This window comes from Lates calcarifer, linkage group LG21 (genome assembly GCF_001640805.2).
Source record: "Lates calcarifer isolate ASB-BC8 linkage group LG21, TLL_Latcal_v3, whole genome shotgun sequence".
Taxonomy (NCBI): Eukaryota; Metazoa; Chordata; class Actinopteri; family Centropomidae; genus Lates; species Lates calcarifer.
Window position 1 is genome coordinate 8,094,033 of NC_066853.1, and position 24,819 is coordinate 8,118,851.

The 24,819-nt window shown below is 39.7% G+C and overlaps 2 protein-coding genes across 2 annotated transcripts in view; both read right to left on the minus strand.

Annotated features, from left to right (window-relative positions):
• LOC108886601 (cGMP-dependent 3',5'-cyclic phosphodiesterase) overlaps positions 1-24,819 on the minus strand; it is a 144,871-nt gene that overhangs the window by 60,470 nt on the left and 59,582 nt on the right.
• On the minus strand, positions 10,708-12,245 carry LOC108886602 (cilia- and flagella-associated protein 251). The gene is made up of 2 exons (XM_018681560.2): positions 12,052-12,245; positions 10,708-11,619 (listed from the first exon to the last, which is right to left on the minus strand). The coding sequence occupies exons 1-2, from the start codon at positions 12,070-12,072 to the stop codon at positions 10,828-10,830; spliced, it is 813 nt and encodes a 270-aa protein (XP_018537076.1). The 5' UTR covers positions 12,073-12,245; the 3' UTR covers positions 10,708-10,827.

Below are 24,819 nucleotides of genomic sequence, written 5' to 3' on the forward strand. Positions count from 1 at the left end.
GTTTGTCATGCAGACAGGACTCCCAGTTGTCAACTGAAAATTAAATTTGAAAGGTTTAGTGTGTCATTTTTCCTGTGTTTCCTGTGAGCCTCATCTACCTGTAGAATCTGAACCAACTCTCAGCAGGTAGACGTCACCACCTTTTGGTGTCCACGTCCCCCAACTTCTACAAACTGCCTCAACACTGGACAGGTTTACATAATTGTATGGCAGCATGATTCAGCTCCATCCCTCTAATCAAATAAAACAGAGAAAGACACAGAGAGAAATGGACATGACAGCAACATGACGTCCAAACAATAATAACACAACATCACCTTCCCTGTATTTCTACATCTGTCTTCCCTCTTTCTTTCTTCTCCGGTCCTTTGTGCGTAACCCTGACCTTCCTCTCTCTATGTGTCTTTGACTTTCAGTTTGATGATCTGAATTAAGCAGTCAATCCAATCCCTGAGGGGACGACATAACCTCTCCACTTTCCCCCTTTCTCCCCCACCGTCCTCCCCTTTTACCCTCACTGAATACCAAGTAAGAAAGATGGAAATTACTCATTATAAAGCATCTTTTATCTGCATTTTATCTGGTTTTTCAGTTTTTTGTGAATTAATAAGTAGTTAATTCAACTCTATCCCGTGAGTAAAATTTAGTTAAGAAAAAAGTCAGTGTCAGATGTGCAGTAATAGTGTGTCCTACATTTAAACTGGTGTGTGACTGGGCTAAAAGGGAAGTTATGTACTCAGTGTCGCAGAATAATGATTGCCTGAAAGGCAATTTCAATTTCTACTTTCACTTTAGCCTCCGATGCATAAATTGTGCATTAAATTACTCAGTCTCGCCAACTTCCCGTTTTGCTTACAGCTTAAGAGAGACTGTTTCTTGGTTACACACGTCGGGACAGATAATTGGAAAGTTACGATATTAGATTTGGGCAATTTTAATCCCTTAAGAATTACTCTAATTGTCTGGGTATTGAGTGTGAGATTATTATTCTGATTGGAGGAGGTTTGTTACAAAGCCTGAGTTTGATTGGGTGTTCAAAGATGCGATATAATCAATATAAAACGTTGAATGAGTTATATAAATAACAAAATGTATATGTTAAGCTGAGGCGGAATGGTCTAATTTCTGCTGCTTTTCAAATATTTCATTTGTTTTTTGGGGGTTTGTGCCATGAAAGTATCACCACTGTTAAATAGGGACAATTTAAAACAAATTGACACGGTGTCATTAATCATGTCCTCACTTGTGCATGTATTGGGAGTGCATGTCTGTGACAGGCGGCAGCTGTGGCGTCTGTTAGTGCTCCCTGTGATTAAATCATAAATACTTAAAGCTTTGAAAGAGACAGAGAGCGAGGGAGAGGAAGAGAGGGAGAAAAAGAAGAGGAGGGGAAGACAGGAGCGAGCGTAATTGCGTTCTCTGGGGGTGTTCATTTGATTGCTGAAACAAGCCCTGAGCTAAAGCATTTGTGAGTTCAGACGGATTGTTAGGCTAAGGTAGATTCCATGTCACTCGGATTCTTTCTTTCTTTCTTTCTTTCTTTCTTTCTTTCTTTCCAGTTCAAGCAAATCGAGGCCTGTCTAATGCTTCAGGCAGAGACAAAAAGTGATTGAGTGTGTGCAACTGAAAACATGTAATGAGCAAAATGGAATGAACTTGCCAAATCCAATGTGTCCAATATGTTTGTTTTGTTTTTCTTGCAGAGTAACTCTAATAGCTGTTTCTGTTCCAGTTTGCTGGTAGGTCATCGTGAAAACACAGAAACGTTAATACTCTGGTCGGTGGATTGATGGCACGTGTGCGCTCTCGTAGAGTCTGTGCCAGTCAAACCACAGCAAAAGCATAAAACTAAGTGTAACATGCAGTTGTGTAACAGCAAACCCCTTCATGTCTCTCTTTCCCCTCACCTCCCACTTCACCACTTCTGAGTAACATGCGTCACCACTTTGGATGTAGCTTACTAATGTTCGATATTTCATCTGAGGCATCAGCAATGTTTCTTGTCCTTGTCCTCCCTCTCTCTCGCTCTCTCTCTCTCGTTCCCTGATGTGACACCTCTCTCTTCTCTCCCCAGCACTTACCGTTTCCTCTCTGTCTTTGCTGTTGCATCTCTCGCTTCCTTTCATACATACAAGCTACCCTGTTTCTTTGCATGCATCACTCTGCTGACTGTGCAGAAAGGTGAGGTGCGTGCCAATTTACATCACTCTACTCTCTCATTTTCCCACCTGTATTCCTGCACCTTCACTCTGTACCCCTCCCCCACTCTATTCCTTATTCTTTTCCATTCCCCCTCTCTCTCTTCATCTTCTCCTTGTTCTGTCCTTCCCTGTCACTTCATCTCTCCCTCGTCTCTGTCAGTGTTCTGATTCTCTGTAATTACTGCCATGACCTGCAGGAAAAACTAACAGGTGCTTTGGTGCATGTGTGTCAACATGAGTATTTGTTGTGGATAAAATGTCATTAGTAATTCAAAATGTGGTCCTGTACATCCCTGCTTTAATTCACAAGCTGCACACAAAAAGCCATCGCTAATGCCAGACAAGAAAACTTCAAATTACATTCAACAGGTTTTCTACATTCAATTTTCAACTTCATCACTTTCTATAACATCTATGCATGGCAACCATGGTTTTCCTAAGGTTAGGGAAAGATTATTGTTACTGAGAGATAATAAAAATGTAAATGTTAATTACAGGTCTGTGTTTGGAGGTGACCCTCAATCCCCTGCATAGAATTATAGCCACAACCCCGACCTCCACACCCACACTTTCCACTTAGCTACATCAAAACTGCCAAAACAAGAAGCTGCATTTTGAGTTCTTAAAAACATGAATGAGGCTTTGTTTGGGGGGGGGGGTTAAATTAACAGATTTTCCCAATGAAATGGCTCATTCAAGTGTCAAAAGAAAATGACATCTCTGAACTGAGAAACAAAATGTTAATGACTCACAATGTGATTCCAAACAAAACAATCTTGAGAAAAACACAAACAAGAAAAAGGAAGGAAAAAAAGAATCATATAAAAGGAGAAAACAAAACAAACTGGCAAAGCAAAGCAGGCGAAAAATCATTTTTGAGTCGGTGGTGACGGCTGGAACAAAAGAGTCGAGATTGTCTTTGAGAGCGCTGAACAAAGAGTGCACAAACAGAAAGACAGTGATACTTAGATCATTAAAATTAGTTTATTGAGCCACCAGTTGTGTCTGTCACAGGGAGCCCCCACTCCCGTCCACGCACCAACACACACACAAGCACAAAAGCGACGTGTCTTATCTGTCAGGAGAGGAGAGAGCAGACCCAAAAGGGACTCCAGTCCCCGGACCCAGACAGAGACATGTATCACTGAGTGCTTCATCTCCCTGCTGGTGATGGAGACGGGAGATACAGGAAGAAGTAATCGAGGCCCAGTGGCTGATATGAGCAGTCACTGGGGAGCCGAGCCGGAGGTGAAACTTTGCCTGTTTCAATCTTACAAGCTGCTCCCTGAGGAGGGCCATTTTATGGTTCTCTTGGTTTGTAAGAGACATGAAAAAAAGGGAAAATGAGAGAAAAAGAGGGGGAGACCAGGGAGGAGGAAAGCTGGTATGAGTCTTGGAGAAAAGGAGAGATTTAAAGAACTATAACAATGGTTTTTGCATTCCAAAGATGGTAAGTGTCAAAAATATCAAATCTAAAATTGTTCACACTGATAATAGGTGATTTAAAACTGTTATTGTTACTGTGACAAATCAAAGTGTCTGCTTCTGTGAAGAAGCCTATGATAAAGGTGTAAACTGTCTAGCCCTGACAGGAGAGTGAGGGAGATGTCAATCAAGCTCTGTCTTTACCTGCCTGTACAGCATGATGAGGTCTAATCAGGTAACATAAATGACAGCGTCTGTGAGGGTGGAGTATGGAGGGTGTCAGGTTTTAATGATGTTCAAATGTCTCGTATTTGATGTGAAGTGTGTGTGGTTGGTGGTCATTTACTGCATAATCCTTCATTTGAGTTGCAGGGAGAATGGACCAAACACCACTACTCTCTTCCTCTGGTGAATCTTGGGTGACGTACACCTTTGAAAATGGTTTATAACACACTATAGTTAAGTTGTGTGCAGATATACAGCAAGGACAGTGTTTATTCATGTACTCATGAGGTATTGCCCATGAAGAAACATTTTATATTAACACAACTTCATGTTACTATTGTCTTTCATCATTTTCTATTTCTACACAGCCCCTCACTCGTGTTCCCACAGGAGGAGTTATAATAGTTGACAATATATAAACATTAATGAGAAGAAAAGAGAAAGAGCTTCTAAAAAATGCAAGTCCTGAGACTAAAGTAACTTTGACAAAAAAAATAAAGCTGATTAAACATGCGCTGTGATGGATTACTTATCTGAGGCAAGTCTCTCTGCAAGTTGATTTTCATACTGTGCCAGCATGAACTGAAACCAGCGGCTGCCTTGAAGGTAGTGAATCAATCTTGTATGCTTTGGAGTATATAAAGTATATGTCATCTGCTCTGCACCTAATGGAATAAAATATACAAAACCTCCTGATATTCTTTTAGGAACTAATGATGTTTCTATTCATAAACACTGTAAAATGAATATAAAATATTACTTTAGGGACTTTAAGGGGATTTGTACAACCCACATCTAAATTGCCTTAAAGCATAAAATCCTTTTCTAACTCATCTGTGTCACTACAGCTGCATATTTGTAATAATGACGGGTATAGTTTTGTAGAGAAATCAGTAAAGGAAATGGTTTTTACCTGGATTCAAGTCATTTATTTGATCATTAAGAGGAAGTGTCTGATATCAAACATTTAAAATGCATCCATTGTACTGCAGCTCATTACCTTAATGTCGATATCACTGTAATATGAAAGATCCTCTTCTGAAGAGTGCTTCTACTTTGCAGGATTGAAGTTACTTTCTGGGCTTTTACCTTCAGTGATCAGGAAGTATGGCAAGTTTCCAAACAACAGAGTCAAATCTCTTTCTTGCATTACTTCTGTCACCACCTATTTCACCACGTGCTTCTAAATGCTTCCCTCCTCTTCTCACATCCTCTCTCCACTCCTGTCCATGTCTCCTTTCCTCTTTTCTTCATCCCTTTTTTTTCACACCTGCCAGCTGTCCCTCCCTCTCTTCCTCCTTTACCATCCTCACCCACTCTCTCTCTCTCTCTCTCTGTCTCACCTGCTGACAGAGGGTCTGAGTTAATGTGGCAGCAGGGTAGGACTGCTGGACCACCCTCGCCAGACTGGCAAAGACCGCCCCTACTAAAGACCTCATTAGCCCTGCTGGCAACATGCATACAAACACACAGGAACATACACACACATACAGAGGTACACACACAGTGCCGCAGGCAGGGGCACTGATGTTTTATTCTGTCACCTGTGTATATGAGAGGAATAAATATATGTTTGTTTACATGTTAAGTGCTCCCGGTGTGTGTGTATTTGTCTGCGGGTGTGCTCTTGTGCGTGTTTTGTTTTTTAACCCACCTGTTTGTGTATTTGTCTGCTTATGAAAAATGTGTTTTTGTGTGTGCGCGTGTCTCAGTGTGTGTCTTTTTATAACCTCTGTGTATCGCCAGAGAATACCTTCACACCCTCGGCCCGACAGATGCTGTGGCAGCTACTGTTGCGCTGCGCCTCTCGCTCACTCGCTCTTGGCCTTCAGCCCACTCATAGACAAACACAACCACAATATACTGCACGGTCACACTCACACGCAAACGCACACACCTCATTTGTGCCTCATAATTCATACAGCCATAGCCGGAGGGATAGACTAGGGGATTGAGGAGGCAGGAGAGGGAAAGAAAGGGATAAGAAGAAAAAGAAAATGGAGTGAGGTTATTAAAAACAGATGTATTTACTGATATATAATTGCTACCTGAGGTTTCACTTTATTGATCTGCCCTCCCGTCTGTAGCCTTCCTTCTCCCCCTCCTCTCCTCTTTCCCTCTTCCTCTCCCTCTCTCTCTCTTCCACGCTGTCTGTCTGAGTTGTGGTGTCAGATCCCTCATCCATATTCAGTACTGAGGCCATCTGTGTGCCTCCAATATGCATGGACCAGCCTGCCGGAGTCTCACTGCCAAGCTCACAGCCAGCCAGTGTTATTTTGTCATTTTGAGTTAAAGTACAGCCCATTTACTTCTGTCTATGCATTCTGCAATGCGTGTCAAATTTAATTACTTGTATTTTGTTGCTTTTGTCAAACCCAGCTTGAAATGACTGAAGCTGCCCCTCTACCCAGCTGATGGAGACGTCCTTAAACAAGATACGACAAAACCTGTAAAGTGATGTGTGACGTGTGTGTCACTAATAACTGCAGTGACTGGTGTAAAGTTTTGCCCACATCCTACATTTACTGACATCACCCTGCAGCATCTTTCATTTAGTCAAAGAAATATTCTTTGGGTCTTGTGAGAGGCTGCTGAATCTGTGCACAAAATGACAAAATGCAGGCTTTTTGTTAACGCGGATGATGCATCCCTGTCGATTTTGAAGACTGTGGAAGTTGTTTCTGATACTGTTCAAGAAACAATGAAATCAAATGGCTCCAGTGATTCTGATTGCGTGCAGACTCCAGCACGTCTAATGAGTGATCTAGCCACCACAACAGCCGGCATTAAATCGCTCATGGTTGTGAGCCACTACAAGAGCCTGCCTTCATTCTCTTCCATGGTATCAAACAATAAAGACACATGCACGTGCGTAGACACACACACACATACACAAATTGTGCAAAATAGTAGCAGAACAGATGCCTGACTGCAGCTCCTCATGGGAATACGTGTGCTATTTTTCAAAAAATCTGGAAAGAAAAAGAGCATTTCTTTACTCCCTCTTATCCTTGTTCTCCAGCTGTCTGTTCCATCCCGGCTACACATCTCTGGATTTCCAGTTGTCACCCTGGAAAACTCACTTCATGCCCTCTAACTTTTACTCTGTCCTTTTCACTCTTTCTCTTGTTTCTCCCTCGATTTCTCTCCGTCTCCCTGCCAGTTCAACACGTACCCACTCTTCTTGTTATGAAGCCAATTAGTGTAACTGAAATAGTTTCCATGGCGACAGAGGTGCTAATAATAACAGACACCCCCACAGCAAGGGCTGGTGAAGAACACACACGCACACACACACATGACACATACACACACATATGTATGCATACACATACTCATATCCACAAACACAGTGTGTGAAGAGAAACACAGTGTACAGTGTATAACTGCTAAAGACAAGCCTTTCACTAATTGAATGTACAGTGTGTGCTGTATGTATCTGCATATCTATCGAGGCCTGTGTGATTAAACAAAATAGCAGAAAATATATATTATTCATACCTGTTTTCAGTTGTTAGTAGGAGCTGAGTGATTGAAGTGAGGCAGAAGGGGAGCTACAGACACGTATAAGGAGCAGCATACAGTCGATGTGTAGTGTAACATGTAATCCAATGACACTGATGTTCATGTTCAGCATGGGAATATATTTACAGCTCATTCAGACATTTAATTTTTCTACAAGGGACAATCCTCTGTTCGCAGACTTTTTGTTAATCTAATTTGATTAGATAAAAAAAAAACTTGGACCAAAGCTTGGTCCATTAACTCTAGTGCTGACTGGCTTGCTTTTAAATCTGCAACACGCCAAGCTGAATCCAAAGAACTACTGCTGACATAGACTGATCACGTAGCTTCATATATTCTGCTCAAAGTTGCACTTGAACCCACAGAAGAGACTTCCAATGGTCTGGGTGGCTGCCAACATGCTTATACATTCTGTGTCCGGGTGAGAAGAAATTAACTGGTCAATAGCCTGTATTTGTTCTCCAAAGAACATTGCAGGCAGATGAACAAAACAAACGAGCCAACCATTTTCATGCCATAGTGAATCTCATTAAGCAGTCCCATCATGCTCACAGTACAAACTGAATCTGATGTCTGGTACATTAAAGTTTTACTTTGCTTTGCTCTGGTGCTATCAGCTTGCAGTCGTCCGCTTGTAGAAAATGAATAACTGTGGAAATTACTTAAAATCACTGATTCACTAGACTGAGCACACAAAATGATCTGAATCAGCCACTGAAAAAATCCTTCCGACTAGAGCCAACAGTACCAAACACACCACAAAAACTACAGGCGTATCAAAACAGCTGACTGTCTGCTTGATGTTTAACTTGAATGCACAAGTAAATACAGTAAGTAAATATTCAGAAGCAGATCAAATTTCTGTCATGCTCCAGTTCCTTGCTGGGTGCATTTTAGCCAGTTTAACTGGAATTAAGAACAGAACAACAAACACATTGTTGAACATTGAATTTAATGAGAATTTAATATCAACTGTGTCTGTTTAATCACGTCTGCTTCAAGTTCTCATAGCTAAAGTCCCACTTCTGTGATATCTGTATTCAGTAGTAGGTCACCTCGGGACCCTTTCCTTTTCAGAGCTATTTCTAGTGTGGAGATCTACAAGGCTTTAAAAGCTATTGATCCAAAAAAGTCACCTGGGCCTGACAGCTTGGAACCCAATCTTTTAAAGGTTGCAGCTGATTATATTGCTTAGACCACTGCTATTATTTTTTTCACCGAAGGCTTCAGACCAATTTCTTTTTCACACAGAGGGAACACATCACATCTACTGAACACAAACACCACCTTGTTTCCTTAGTACCAAGCCTTGATAGGATTCTCTAATATAAAATTTACTCCTAACTGATGATTGAAAATTCATTCCTAATTTAGCTTGAAACTCATAGGTCATAGGTCATAGCAACATGGGGGCAGCTACTGTATGATGGCAGCAGCTGATACTATCAGTGCTGGGTGCAGAGAGCATCCATAGATCGTCAGTGAGCAGCTGAGCAGCTGCACTGGTGCCACCTCACAGATGGGTTTAGGAGCTGCCTTGCAAACACAAAGACCTGGTGTATTTACACGTGAAGCTTCTTTGACAACACTAGTGTGATTGTATGAGGTTGAATTTCAAGATATGCTTCGCTCTCAGTTTTCAGAGATAACACCAGGAAGGACATACAATAATGCAGTTCTCTACTCAGACGTCCCCTCTCTGAGTCAGGCTGTTAGTGTCCTCCAAACTGCCTTTCAACAGCTACAGGCCTCAATGCCTGATCTGAAACTCCTTCATAACAAGAGCAAAAGTAGGTACTCACTCCCAGACCTTGTTCACATTACACTTTGCGAAGGGACTCAGCTGAAAGAGTGTCACCATAAGAATATTTGGATGTATTGGATGATGAGTGTACTCAAACTGGGAGGCAAGCCTGGCTTTATCATCAAAACAAATGTTCCTCTAAAAGCCAGGGAGAAAAAAAACTATGAGCACATTATTAACATGTTTACAGCCTCCTCTGCAATTTGTTGTCTAGACTCATTGTACCACAGTTCTCTTTGATATAGGACAAATTACTGTAGACTTATTATCTCAGACAGTATTAATCTGTTGAATGAGCACAGCCTTGTAGAAGGAGCAATTATCCTGAACAAAATCAGACAGGAGAAGTTTAAATCTGATCGTGTCTTTCAAACAACTTGCAGTTATTCTTCATGTTTCCATATTCCTGCCCACCTGCTCCTTGACTCCACTTAAAGAATAACTGGACAATTTTGCCAGAAGATTTATAAGCTTATAAAACAGCCTAATGATGTCATCATTACGCCTGTAGAGACATCACTGAGTTATTTTTATTCACAAAGTCATACTGACTAAACTCTGTGCTGTCTCCTGTCACCTACAACCACCTGTTTTTTGTGTGTGTATGTGTCTACTGCCCATAAAGTTGATCACACTGGATTTTTTAATGCTACTTTCAACTCATGAACAGGTACTTTTGCGATACATATTTTAATCTGAAGGGAATTCTTGGCTAAATAAAAAATGTGGTGACAGAAGGGGAGTCCAGGGCAGAAAGAATCAGAAATCACTCTTCTGCTCTGTCAGAACGCAGACAGTCAGAAAACTCGGCAGGTTCACACTCTGCACTCTGAGCGAATGCCAAAAATTTCCACCAACACTTCATATCCTATATCCTTTGCAATTCTGCTTCCTTGCTGTTTACCCTCCAGGGAGGATAAAGGTCATCAGGACCTGTACACTTTGTCAGCACTGAGTGTCTTTGTTCAGGACATTACAGTACCTGGCTCTTGTGGGAAATGTTGATCATCAGCAGCTGGTCTGATGCACACTTAAACAAATTAAAAGTAATTAAATTAAAAGTATGTGGTAAGAGTGTAATATTTTAGAGGTGAATGTTTTTCTAGCACAGTTGATTCAGGAGTGTTACCATTAGGGATAGAGCTTTTTTAATCACATCACCTAAATTATATTCTATTTTTCTTTGTTGTCAGAGTAAGTTGTTCAGATCCAGTGCTCTTTTAGAGCATTAATACTAATTTGATTACCAAAGTGAGTCACAAACACACTTAAAAGAAAAAATCCCTGAGAAAACTGTGACTCTTTCCCAAACCTCCAGACATATTTAAAGACAGAAAGAGAAGATGATCATATCTGATCTGTTCCTCCAGTACAAATACTGTATTTCTGTAGTACTTGATAAGAGCCATGAATACTGTATCTATACTCAGAAAGGTATACACAGACAGATGTACAGTTATTCACTTCAACAGGACTAAACTGAAGAGATGACATGTTTATAAAAAACATGTGAAACATCAGTCCACAAAAATTTGAAAAGATATATTTCACAAACATGACAAAACATGAAGGATTTGTTTTGGAAAGAAGGTAAAAGGTGGGGGAGGATGTGTGGTGGGTAACATTGGAAGGGGGAAAGGGGTGTAGCTAACCCCTGTTCTTTTTCTTCCCTGTCTTCCTCTGTGGCTTCTTCTCTTTTTTCAGATTAATTTCTTTATCTTCTCTCCTCCTGGTGTTTTCCCTCATCTGTTCATCATCTTGGTTCTCTATCTTTTCTTGAATCTTTTCCTCCTCCTGCTCTGTCTGTTCTTTCCAAGACAGTTCCTCTCTCTGACTCGCCTCCAAAGTGTTGGGCCTCTGCTCTTCGCTCTCCTTAATCTCCTCATTGTGATTGAGCAGGACCAGGGAATTGACAAATGCTCTAGTGCGAGCTCTCCTTTTCTTAATTTCTTTTTTAAGGAGCACATGTTTATCCTCAGGCTCCTTCTTGAGCTGATGCTCCATTCTCCTCCGTTCATCCTCAGCTCTCTTGTTTTCTTCCTCCATCCTCTCATGGTATTTATTCTCCTGTTCTTTCTGGTCTTTTAGAGCCAGCTCTAAAATGATGAGTCTCTGCTCCTCACACTTCTGACTGAGCAGGACCTGGCAGGCATCGATGGCTTTGGTGCAAGCTCTCCTTTTCTCAATCTCTGTGTTTAGGAGTTCATCTTTTTCTTTGAGCTCCTGCCGAAGCTGGCTCTCCATTTTATTCTGACCATTTTCCAGCAGGTTGACTTGCTCCTTCAGAGCCTTGTTGTCTTCCTTCAGAGTCCTGATCTCATTGATGGCGGAGTAGAGGGCATTTCTGAGGCCCTGAATGGTTTGCTGCATCTGTAGCACAGAAAAGTTGCACTGCTGTGCCCCGTAAAGGGAAGTAGAAAATGGCATTTGTCCAAATGCCTGAAAAATAGAAACACACATGTGGTTCACAGCTAAAACTCCAGTCACACCTTAACACAACCATATTACACTTATACAGTTTAATCTACTTCAGTCTAAGGACAGGACTCCTGGAAACACTCCTCAACTGCAACAGAACTTCTATATCCTCGTGTATTTATTTCCCTCTTTTCATACTGGTTAAAATGTTCACATTGTACATTTCTTAGGGTATTCATGTTTGCTCCTCGCTGTTATTCACAGATCTCTATTCATATGCACAATACTCAGCCCTTTACTGCTTTTTGCGCTTTTGATTAGACGCTTAACTGCATTTTATTGTCTCAGTATTTGTAATTTTTGCAATAACAATAAAGGAATTAAATCTAATTTAATCTACCAGGTGCCCAGAAGCACAGTGAGGAAAAAGTTTCTCCAGGTCAAAAATCTTACCAGGTTTCTTCGTCTGTCCATCTGTTACTCAGGGCAGCAAGGAGAGCAGTCGCAGTCATTCGAATTGTTCAAGTTGAAGTTGTTGTTGATGTAGAAACTGGTTGTTGTTGTTTTGTAAAAGAGATGTGATGTGATAACTGAACATTCTCATCATTTGTTCTAGTTCTGGTCCTGGTTCATCACAATCTCGTTGTACTTTCAGAATAATGACAATAAAGGGCATTTAAATCAAATCATCAAGATTCTAACAAAGCTGTTGATGGCATTTTACAACTTCTGAAATCTGATTAATCTCTTGTATAAGAACAAAGTGGAGATAACATAATGTTTCCTGGTCCTGCTACCAATGGGACCCTTCACTTCAGTGTCTGTTTATAATACTGTACTCTATACTGCATATACCCATGTCTTATGATCCATGATAGAGCAATATCTATATTTCCCTGTGATAGATGTCAATGTCAGTCTATATATAGTCTACTAACAAACAACAACAGCATATTTCTTTCAGCCATAAAGCAGGATATATGATTCATTATTCAACAATTCAGTTTTCACATAGTAAGCTTCTGTCACTCTATTAGTCCTTACTTACAAACAGGAAAAATAGATAGATTCAATATCATGTAAATTTTACATAAAAGTACTTGAAATTAAGTAAAGAAAAACTATTTAAATAACCCTGACATATCAAGCATTTCCATAGGGGTTTAGTGGTTGTCTGTGTGAAATTTACTTGTAAAGGGTGAGTACATTTTGTGTCTAAGGAAGAAAATTGCCAGTAAAATCTATTTATATTTAACAACTCTTAATAGTAAGTAAACTTTAAGAGAGGATTTCCTGAGTAATGAATTTCCGTGTGGGAATTGTAACCAAACTTTTTTTAAGTAAATGTCCCTCCATGTTTGTCTGGATGGGATTGAAATTATGAAATTATTAAAATAAGCATGTCAAAAATCAGATATTTGGGTATTTGGCTGGTTTAATACTTGTAGTATGGGGAGAAAAAAATAACAAACATACAGTTTACTTTTGGGATTGAATAAAACCACTGACTTATGTACAATATTACCATCATCCAGACCTCCCTAGAGAAATAAATCCTGAACAAATAGGGCTTAATTTGAGCCCATGTTCCTGCATCTCTATTATGGTATTTGTGTTCTCCAGCTGAGGAGTTTCTTTGTACATCTTTTCACCCCTTCCTCAATCTTTTTCTCTCCACTGTATACTCTCTGTTAAGAAGCAATTGGTTGAAAATAATGTATTCCAAAAGTGGTTTTCTCTGTTGAGCATTTGAGATCAACAGATGTACACTGGAGAGGCGAGAGCGGTTAAAAGAGGAAGTGAGAGAGGAATGTTGCTGAGGGACAGACAGAAGGACAGGGAGATGAAAATGATGGGAAAGGCGGGAACTGCTAAAAGCAGAGGAAATGTATTAGGTAAGAGGCCAAGAGTCTTTTATTGTGCTTTGATGCCGTGGATAAATGCCATCATCAACAAACAGAGTGCCTTTAAATTGATTTGACTTGAGGGTGCGCAGTGAGAGAGGAAGAGGTAAAAGAGAGGAATAGAGGTGGTCTCCTGAGGAGTGAATGACGCACAAAGCAGACCAGGATCAGAGTGACAGAGCAGCAAACAGACAACTCTCTCACCCTATTTCCACTCATTCCACCAGTCAGCAGGGAGAGAAAAAACAAAAACTTCTCCAGCCACAGATTAAATTTATGCAAAAGTGACTGGACTTCACTGCATGTTTGGTGCACACACACATACTCAGTTCTTCTTTTGAACAAGAACATTTTAAGTTTATCCTGTTGAATTTTTGTATTTCTGTAAAGATCTGAACTCAAGTCACAGAATTTAAAGCAGGTTCAGGAAGAATGCAAAGCTAATATTAGACTGTGATTTCATACACAGTCAATGAAATGTTTCCAGTGGCCACAAATAAACACAACAGTTGCTCTAGGTGGCACAAAACACAGTGGTGTTTGACTTTAGTCTTTTGACCTGGCTGGAATTTCTGAAACATAATGGTTTAATACAATCTGTTAAAGCGAGGCTGTGTTGCTGTTGGTTGACTAAAAGTGCCAATTACAGGATGAAGGTATATGCTGACGTGTAGTCAAACAGTAACACAAGTAGAGGAGAAACATAAAGTCTGACTGATATGAGTAAAGTTAAAAAAAAAAACATTCTATAGGTTTGCCCCTTTTAATACTGCCCTTCCCAGATAGATGCTTCAGTTTGAACAAGCTTAGAGCAAGCCAATTAGTACACTTGATTTTCACTTCTTCTTCTAAAAAAAAGGAGTACTTATTAATTATATCTCAAACTGTTCTTTCTTTCTTTCTTTATGAAAATACTATGCTGCCTTGCTTTAAGTCAACATCAGAGCTGCCAGCTGCATCCATTCAGCATCTCTCGCACAAGTATAAAGTAATCTATAAATTAATGTCAAAAAGGAATCACAAACAGAGGCCTCTTTGGAGATTAAATGAAATGAAGCTTTTTCTCACTGGGTCAATGTTTTATTGAGGAGAGTACACATTATGCCCAGAGCCATCATATGGTTCCTCAGTTCCACCAATATGATAGTGGAGCTGCTGCGCTGACAGTTTGAGGAAATTGTCTGAATCCTATTTTCAGGAAGAGTCCCTTGACGGCTCCGGAGCTCAGACACAAAGCAGAAACAGATTTACTATAACAAACAAACTCAATGTGCTTTCCGTGTGACAAACAGTTGCCTCTTCAGCGTACACGAAGTCAGGTTGCAGGTTAAAGATGCTTAACTATCTGAAAATAGACCCGAGCCACTTATGAGTGATATCAGTGCAAGTTTGTAAATTATAAATATCCATATAGCTACTTATGCAACTGCTGCTTCAAGATAACATCAAACTCTCTTAATGTGATGCAGAGGTTGCTGATTTGTAGTCGTCCATACAACTGATGACGAGTGATTTTGTTTTAGTATATTTTGGGTTACAATGTTGATCCTTTACATCAAATATGAAGACGCTAAACCAAGATGGAGTTGAGCACAAACAAACAAACAAACAAACAGCCTCTTTATTTTTGGGGTGGGTGGACTCATCTGTAATCAACTGGTATGAATTAGTCACAGCAGATTTGTTGTGTAAATGTGTGCATATGTAATTTGTGTGCATTCAACAACTCTGTATGGGAACATCCAGGCAGTCAAACTGTTGCATTATTATTCTAGGTAACTGTAATGTCCTTGGTCTGGTCTGCCTGTGAAACCGCTGCTGCACGTCATAACCCCACTCTCTCTCGTTATTTCCTACTCAATACTATCAGCTGTTGACTAAAGGCAAATAAATAAATAAATTCTAAAAAAAAAAAAAAACAATACCCTGTGGAGCAGCCATTATCTACAAACTTTTACAAATGTAGCAGTGAAGTCCTTTTATGTGTCTGAGAAAGAAAATTCTAGAGCATATGTTGTATTTTTAGTAACATAAATGTCAGTATATAATATGTTATGTTCAGCCCATTTATAATGAACCACACAAACAGTCTCCAGATTGAATTGTGGCTGCAAACAATTGGTCTGCTCCCTAAGAAGGAACTGCAGCTGTGAATTCTTGAATTCAATATTCATGTGGGTGACAGTGGATTCAAATGGATTCAAAACGCCTATTAAAAACTTTAAAAACCACTTCAGCAATCTTATTACCTTCTCTCTTGTCCATCTGTATGCTCAGTGTGTTCTACTCAGCTTTATAAAATGAGTGATAAATAGCTTCAAAGAGGGCGGCATTGAGGGTGTATTCAGCCTAATTTTCAAAATAAGCCACAACAGAAATTTGTAGCTGTAATCAGACTAAAAGCCACGTTTCCCACATGATGAAAAATACATTTATTTTATCAAATCAAGAATCTGCACCTTGGAAATGTTTATATTGCACATCACTGCTGAGCTCTGTGCGTGAAGAATGTCTGCAACCTGAATGTCGCCTGCATTTTGAGTCCATTTTTATTTCTTTTTTTTTCTCTTTCTCTCTTCTGCTCCAAACAATAAAAGCTGCCCATCCTCTCTGTGTCTCCTGGATACTCATCTTCATCTACGGTAAATGTCACTTCCTCCATCGACTCCTTTCACCATCACTCTTGACACTTTCCGTTTTGCTAACTTTATCTCATCGCTGTTGATGTCAATTTGCTGGTGAAAAAAAGGGTGAGAGAACCATCGAGGGGGGGCTTTTGCTCCTGCACTGCCTCCCAGAGGGAGGACAATGTTTGCCACTGGACCAGATGTGGAGTTCAACAAATCAGAAAAAGACTGCAAAGACACATGAACTCACACATGACGTGGACACTGGCAATCACAGAAACACACTGTTTATTCACACTATTCTATCACATCCTTTTGTATTTTTCTCTTTTACATCAACCAGGCCAATCACAACTACAAATCACAAATGCAAATCACAAGGTCATGAGTGCAATGACAATGGCAAATCAAAATGAAACCTGTTATTTGTGCAGCAAAAGGGTGAACTGAAGTGGTACCATTAAAATAAAAATAGAACAATAGGAGTAAAAATAAATTATACCTTACATTATTTTACTATAGGCGAAGAATGTTGCAGAATCACTGAATTTGCCTTTTTGCTGTCAAACTGAACATGTCTGTGGTCAGAGGATGTATAATGTAGTACTTATTCATTATTTGTGTTTTGGGTGATGTTGAGCTTTAAGCAGACTTGATCCACAGGTGTTTATTCAGTGTCAAAAATCTAATTTTCACCACAGTATCAACACTTGACACTGCACAGCTGTAACTGCCGACACATCCAGTCATGTTGTTCTGGCATATGAACTGTGCTGTTCACAAAAGAAACAAACAGAAAAGGAAAAGCGCATTTCAAGGTCATAAAAATGCCAACATGATGCGTATGACAGTTTTATTTTAGAACTGAATTCCAAAAAACTTGAAACTGAATGTAACATGATGAAACTGAATTATTTTTTTTTTTTTTTTTGATTAACTTGAATGATGAAACTGAATTCATTTGCTCTGAAACTGTATTTGATCTTAACTGAAAATTCAACTCTCTATATACTTCCACATTCTGCTCTCGCAATACAAATTAATTCAGATTCATCTTTTCAATGCAATTATTCGAGTTAAGCAATACAAATTCATTCATTATTCAAATTCAGTTTCTAGTAACATATTTCTGCCCATACCTTTGCAACACCATCTCTTTTCTACCTCGCACACTTGCTCTATCTCTTCCTCTCAAACACACACACACACACACACACACCACACACACACACACACACACATGCACACAGAGGAATGATAGCCTTCTGACTTAGAGGATGAAACTTCTAGAAATAGTTGGAACTTTTGGAGCTTACACAGAAAATAGACCCCCACACCTACACGCGACTCCACACAAGACCCAATCAGCCCATTTTCCCTCACAACCATCCGCGCAGCATATATGTGCAGTATCTGAGGATATATATACTGTGTGTGCATATGTGCATATGTGTGTGTGTGTGTGTGTGTGTGTGTGTGTGTGTGAGTGTGTGAGTGTGTGTGTGTGAGTGGGCGAGTGCATGATCTCTGACATGACGCACTGAAAAGAATCTCATAATGAAAAAGTGCTCGCTAACTCATAAAGAGCAAAACAGAGAATGGCAGAAACTTCCACACGCACACCCACACAGAGCACACCCTCACCACACACTAACACACACACACACACACACACACACACACACACATGCAGAATATACACACAAGCATAAGTACAAAAAGGAGTGCTGGTAACTAGATGACGGGAGGAGAAAGAGCGATAGAGATGAAGAATCATGTTTAGAGAAATTGCCTCAGGCTGAGGATCAAGCAAACAGGCTGTGTATTATGTGTGATGCTGTATTATGTACAGAAATGCATTAGAGACCTACTGTACCCTTTAATTATTGAGCAACATTTTTCCTCCCAGTTGAATTATATGTCACTGTTTCTTGTGCAGTAAAAAAAAATTTTACTTTACTTGACAAACGCTCTACGAGTCACTCCTGCCACCAGACACACACATGGGCACATAAATATGTTGTCACACCCTCCTAGTTTCTACCTCTTCTTTCCCTCTATGCTTTACTTCTCCATCCTTGATGATAGAAAGCTTAATTCTTAAAGAAATCACCTCACTTGACAGATATAATACAAGACTTCAATTTGTAATTATTTTCCAGGATGGGGTGGGGGGGGCACTGCCAGCCTTCATCCAAGCCTGTGGCTGAATAATCTCCACACCCGCTGATGAGAGGGTGGCAGAGGAATAAAAATATTCTGTACACTGTGGACAATTATTCAGCACTGACGTCCATTACTCTGGTCTCCGTTCTGCGGTGGCGGCCCTACAATTTCTCCCTCCTGCCTTGAATAACACACCTTCATTTCCCATCGCCCCCACATTCACACGTCTAAGTGACAGTTGCCACGGTGATAAAGAGCATTGCGGAAGAGCAACAACCTGATGGGGAAAAAAGAATAAGAGCAGCACAATGCATTTTATTCACTCTCCTCTCTGTCTCTTCATCAGCCCCATCGATCGATCTCATTTTCTACATATGCGTCTTTTTTGTGTATGTGCGTGTTTCTGAGGTAATCTTGAAATTTCTCTCAGTTTCTACCAGTTCCTGTCTCCCCGCCTCTCCCACCCACTCTTTCTATTTCTTGCCTCGATCTGTCTCTCCCTCTGTCTTGCCCAGATGTATCTGTGTGTCCATGTTAATGGTAATGACATAGGAATGGTGTGTTTTTCTCCATGTGCATGTTTCTGTGTGTTTGTTAAATGGCTGAGCTATTTTAACGATTTCCGTGACATGGTTGACGGGGTCTAAAGGCTAATGAAGAGACTGCATGTTGGTTCTGGTCATTAGAGGGGGACCACCTCAGTGTGCGTATGCTATAGATTGGTATTGGTCCATGGGTGGTCTGATGATGACACTTACTAAAATGTACCACACTACACCCACACATACACACTAAATAACCTAATGAGCAAATGAAAAATGATGAAGAGATGGATAAAAAAAGAACAGATAAGCAGTTGGGAAAAGAATCAATTGGCAACCCAGCGGTGAGATCGATGGAGAAGAAAATTGACTGCAGAAAAGATGAGAGAAAGATGTGAAGAGACGAGTCAGTAACACTGACACATGATAACCTTTTAAGTTCATAAGGTTAGCAAAGATTGCTTATTCACACATCAAGCAGTTATGGGACATTGTGATTTGAAGTTGTGTTTGGCCACCTGGAGAATGTAAGTCCAGGATTCATCCTCTTTTAGCTCTGTTTTTGGTCTCTACCAACCTGAGGAAAATATCTGGCTCTTTAGCTGCTTAACACTGCACTATGTTAACCATAACTTTGCCTCTGTGGTGTTTGGTGCTGAGCAGTTAGTGTACAGGGTTTTTTTTTTTTTTTTTTTTGCCTCTATGGTGGTGAAATAGGAATGGTGTGTTTTTCTCTATGTGCATGTTTCTGTATGTTTGTTAAATGGCCATGGCTGGAGACATTACATCCAGCCCATTTTTGTAAACAATATATCTCTGGAACAGCCTGGGGGGAATTCGTATTGCCTAAGGCAAATTTGGCTCCAAGTTTTCACATAATTGTACAAAAACTTGCCCTCAGACTTTACTATGAGCAGATCATAATAACTTCAACTTCAGCTTAGAGGAAAATAATATGCTGATGTAATATTAATTTGATTATTGATCTTGGGAATAGTCAACCTTGAGTTAAGGGTGTTTTATTGACTTATGAAGTATGGTCTATTTTCATTCTTTTTACTCACGATGTGAATATTTGGATGGGTAATAGTGGTGCAAATGGTAGGAATTTACAGGAAAAAAAATCTTTTTGAGAAGTTGCTCAACTCTAAATGCATGGTTCTAGTGCATTTTAAGTCCAAGATAAAAAATGTGCTGTTATTCCATTCTATAATCGGCAAATAAACACTTTAGTGGTCTGATCTCAGTTTTTATTGCTTATGATTTATAAGCAATAAAAATGCTGAATGCTTCACTGTTCCTTGTCTTACAGGCTTGAGTTTATTTTACATCAAGAGTCTCAAACCTTTTTACCATGAGAGCTACTCAGAAAAATGAAATCTGTCCAAGAGCTGCTGCTTTTCTGCTGGATTTTCGAAGACATTGATGATCAACTTGTCAGTTTTCTCCAGTGTAAAAACTACATAATGGTGACACTGTTTCTAAACTGCCTCAGACCTTTTTCAGCATTTCTGTACTGCAGTTTCTCATTATGTTGGGTTTATAAGCTAATTCTGACAACCAAAGGTGAAGTCAACCTCCAAGTCTTATCTGCAAACTGTTACATGCATTCAAAGGCTAAAAGAGATTTTATATGAGGAAATCTCTGAGAAATATGTCACCCATCACAGTCCCTTGATCTCCTGCATTCCCTGGCAAAATCTGGCAGCATTACCAGTATCTTTGTGATCTATGACCCATCACTCAAAGACTTACTTACAGAACCTGTAAACTTAGCTGTTTATGTTTTTTATGTGCCTGTGTAATGTCCTATAATATTTAGAAGTATTTACAAAAAAAAGTATTTTCAATTTTACTACACTCAGCAATCTAATCTTATTTTCCTGTTTTACAGCTATATTATTCTTTATTTTGCTGTTCGGACACATGCACCAAAACTAAAGTCCTTGTACTCATGTACTCAGTGAATAAACTGACTCTTATCTGAGCAATCTGCCTCTAATCGGTTGCTCCGTTTTTTGACAGCTTATGGCACATATGCATATTTGGTGTTAACTTACAAATTGAGCCTTGGATTCAGAAAGTGAGAAATAATACTCTGAAATTATACTTTCATGCACACAATTTACAAACAGTGTAAATATCTACACAGGCAGTATTCTTCAATAAAACCAGTCCCCAGACCTTCAAAATCTCAGCTGGAACATTCTGCCATCACAACTTTTTACTCCTCCAGCGGTGCTGTGGTGCGTTCCAGCCCATTTCCACCTCTGACAACAGCTGATAAAACAGCTGTTGCACCATTATGATTAAAATCGACCATTAAACTGTATGAAGCAAACAAAGCTGCATGTACTTGTTCCAGGCAAGTCTCGTACTGACACTGACAGGTGAAAATAGCCTGGGTTCTCTACATTTCCACTGCTGGTAAAAAAAACATTTTGCACCTGTCTTATGTGCTGTTAAAGCTTTTGTCAATAGCTGCTTGATGTTGTTTCTCATTGAAAACAGAAACCGGATGCAGAAGGAAGCGGAATACAATAGTCGTTGTGGGAGGTAATTATGCGTCTAACGTCATTTAGGGTCGAAGCAGAAACGGTCACTGAAGCAGTTTTCAGACTTTATTGTTGATGTGGAACTCATCAGACAAACAATGTGAACCACGTTTAAGCCGATATGCCAATGTGAGCAGTGCATTGAGAAAAACAGGGATTAAAAAAACTGACAGTGCGTTCATTTTATCTGAGGGTTCAATGCACTTGAATGCACAGAAGATGAATGGCTGTGCCGGGGAAAGGAGCTGTTTAAAAGATAAGTAAGAGAAGAAAAGTGGAGCAAGAGAGAATGATGGAGAGGAGCAGATTTAGAGATTGATAGAAGAGGAGGGGACACATGCAGCGAGAGAATAGGAAATAAAAGATGGGAGGAAGAGAGAGATGGAAACACTAAGGACAAAGTGCTGTAATTTAAAAGAGGAATGAAAGAGATGGCAAGAAACAAAAAAGGGAAGGGAAATGAGAAAAGACTGCAGAGAAAGTTGAGTGGAAGACAGAGCATGAAAATGAATAGGAAAAGAGAAAGAGGGAGACTGAGGCATATCAGACAAAAGTTGAGATTGAACAGACGTAAGGGAGAAGGGAAATTATGAAAAAAACAAGTGAGTCGGAGGAAAAAAGTGCAGAAACCAGGGTGATGGACAGAGAGACAGTGAGAGAAGGTAGAGACAAGAAGAGGGGAGAGATAAGGAGAGGGACAGTGGTCCTGATAGATGAGTAATGTCAGGTTCATTTCCTGAGGAGCAGAACAAGACAAAGCCCATTTAATAACTGTCACACACACATGCAAGAACACACACACACACATACACACTGGCAGCGTACTGGGCATTAGGTGTGTTGTCTTGATAAAAGATTTCAGAGCCACAGAGTGTGGTTAGAATAGATAACATGTCATTTCACTCTCATCTGATTTAATGGAACAGGCCTGCTGTTTAGCATGCTGCCTTCTGTCTTACAGTGTGTGTGTGTCTGTGTGCAGCTTTCCATGTGTTTGTGTCTGTCTCTTTATGGGTTTGCGTGTGTGTGTATGTGCTTACCATCGTCAACCCAGGTGCCAGCAAAATTTAAATGCATTTGATCCTAGGCAGAAATGTGATTTTGTCAGCATAGTAATAAGGGACCGTAACAAAATATCATAATAAAACGACGTAATGTGATCATGATTATTATATTACAGGACATTTCTGTTTGCTATGTCTGTGCCTTCCTTTTTTATTGTGATCTATGCATGCAGCTGCTGCCAGCCTGTCTGTCTGCCTGTCTGTCTGTTTCTCTCTCTTCCTGTATACGTGAGCATTTTATGTGACTTGCAACTGTCCTTAAGCCCATTTCTCAAGGAAGCAATACAATTGGTGGTTTAATCAATGGCCACCTGTCTGCTATTGGCTAATCAATGCCAGGGTAAACATTAAGATTAGCTCTTTGGAAGAGGCGGATAATTGACTGCAAATGCTTGACAGACGAGTGATGCATACTGTAAGTGCATGCTGGGAAAAGGACACAGAGACGCACAGATGGACGCAGAGCAGCAGATGGAGGAATAAATGGACAGAAACAGACTGAGATGAAAGAAGCGAAAGACGAGTCAGGGAGACAGGAAAGAATGGCTAAAGAAAACAAACCACACACATCATGGATTCAGGGATCATGGCAGGGTTCACTGACTTTTCGTTTGGTTAATTAGCTCTTTAATTAATTAACCTTACTTAACACTTGCCCTGCTTAACACTTGGGAGACAATCGACTGCAGAGTCTAGGTGGAGGCCCTCATGGCAACTATTGTTCAAAATAACAATCCTGCTCTATTCAAACAAAGAGAAGTGCTGCTTCTACTTCCATGAATATAAGATACACAACTTCCTGTGTACAAAATGATTTCGCTCCATGTTGTTCCAAAACTTGCGCCAGTGAAAACACTGGGGAAAATACATGTCTACTGAATTGCAGCAGCAAAAAATACAAAAAGCATGATGTCAACATAATGCAGGAAATATTCTTAATTAACATACTTGCAAAGTCACAAAATGTTAATACTGAACGCATCAACAAAATGATTACTGACAACATATTTAATTTGTTTCCCTACAATAGTTATTGTTACATAACAATATTCACTCTTAGCAGCTAAAGAATAATAAGGTTTTTCTTTTTATGGTTACGTTAAAGCACTAACAGCACCTGGTTGAGGTTATGGAGAGATTGTGGTCTTGGTTAAATAATAAACCAAGACCACAATCTCTCCATATCCCAGTTTCTTGCACCAACACCCTGTGCTTTGTTTGCCCACCATCAATCTTGACAACCTTGTTACGATTTGTGTGCGGTACAGAAATATAGCACTTCATAGGTTAGACAAAACATCCCAAATAACATAATGAAGGCAGCAATTTAATCGTACTACAAAAAATAATTGGTAAAACGCAACAGAAATTGTATATATATAAACAGTAGTGAACAGTAGTATACGTTTATATATAATTCTAAAGTATTGTATAAAGTATAGTATATAAAATAAATTCTAGGAGTTGGTTTGCAATATACCTTGTTTCCTTGGGCATATTTTGCAATTGAATATCCTATGTCTCTTCCTATGGTGGACAACTGTCTGTCCTAATAAAATGTACGCAGCAGGGAAATGTTTCAGCCTTTGATATAACACATCAGTGACAGACATCAGGTTTTGTCTCTCAGATTTGAGGACCTCTCTCTCCAGCAGTGCAATACAGCTACAAGAAATGTCTCAGTTTGCTGAGTAAGGAGTGTGTCACTCACTTCTTCAACCGACATGCTGTATTGCTGTTATTATCACAATTTTGTCACTGTGCTCTCTGTCTGCATGTAGAGAAAGAGAAAAGCTCTGGAGTTAAAAGTGCAAAAAAAGGTTGTGGTACAGGTGAGTGAGGGAAAATGTGCTTCAGAGAAATGAAGGAAATCAGTAGAAGAAGAATAAAGTATGAGATAAAGTGGTTATGCCAGGAAAAGTTAATTACAGCACTTCATCAGACAAAATCCATAGAATTCCTTGGATATTAAACACTAATGAAACAGCACACAATAGGTAGACTGGTGTATATGCTCTGCAGAATCATTTAATATGTACGGTTAATAAAATCACTTATTACTGTATGCCTCTTTTTTTTACGAGGTCTTTTGAATGAATTTCAATTACTGACTTGAATTCTTTGCAACCCCTCACAAGTCTTTTTGTTTGCAAGACCAGCAACAGCAAAAAATAATCTACAGAAACTGACATGTTATTTTCTGGTATGAGATCAAAGTGAAGGCACAGGAGAGGAATTTTTGGCACAACACAGAAATAAAGAGATTTCCCACAGTGGGCGGTAAATACTGTAAAAGCTTTTGTGAACTGGGGACAAGTTGACTCACTCTTTATTGTGTCAATCAACAAAGTAGTAAGCAGAGC

Excerpts from the sequence above, each read along its gene's own strand:
- LOC108886602 (XM_018681560.2), bottom strand. The coding sequence starts at position 12,072 with ATGGACAGACGAAGAAACCTG. Across the intron at positions 11,620-12,051 it reads TGGACAGACGAAGAAACCTG|GCATTTGGACAAATGCCATT; the intron begins GTAAGATTTTTG and ends TCTATTTTTCAG.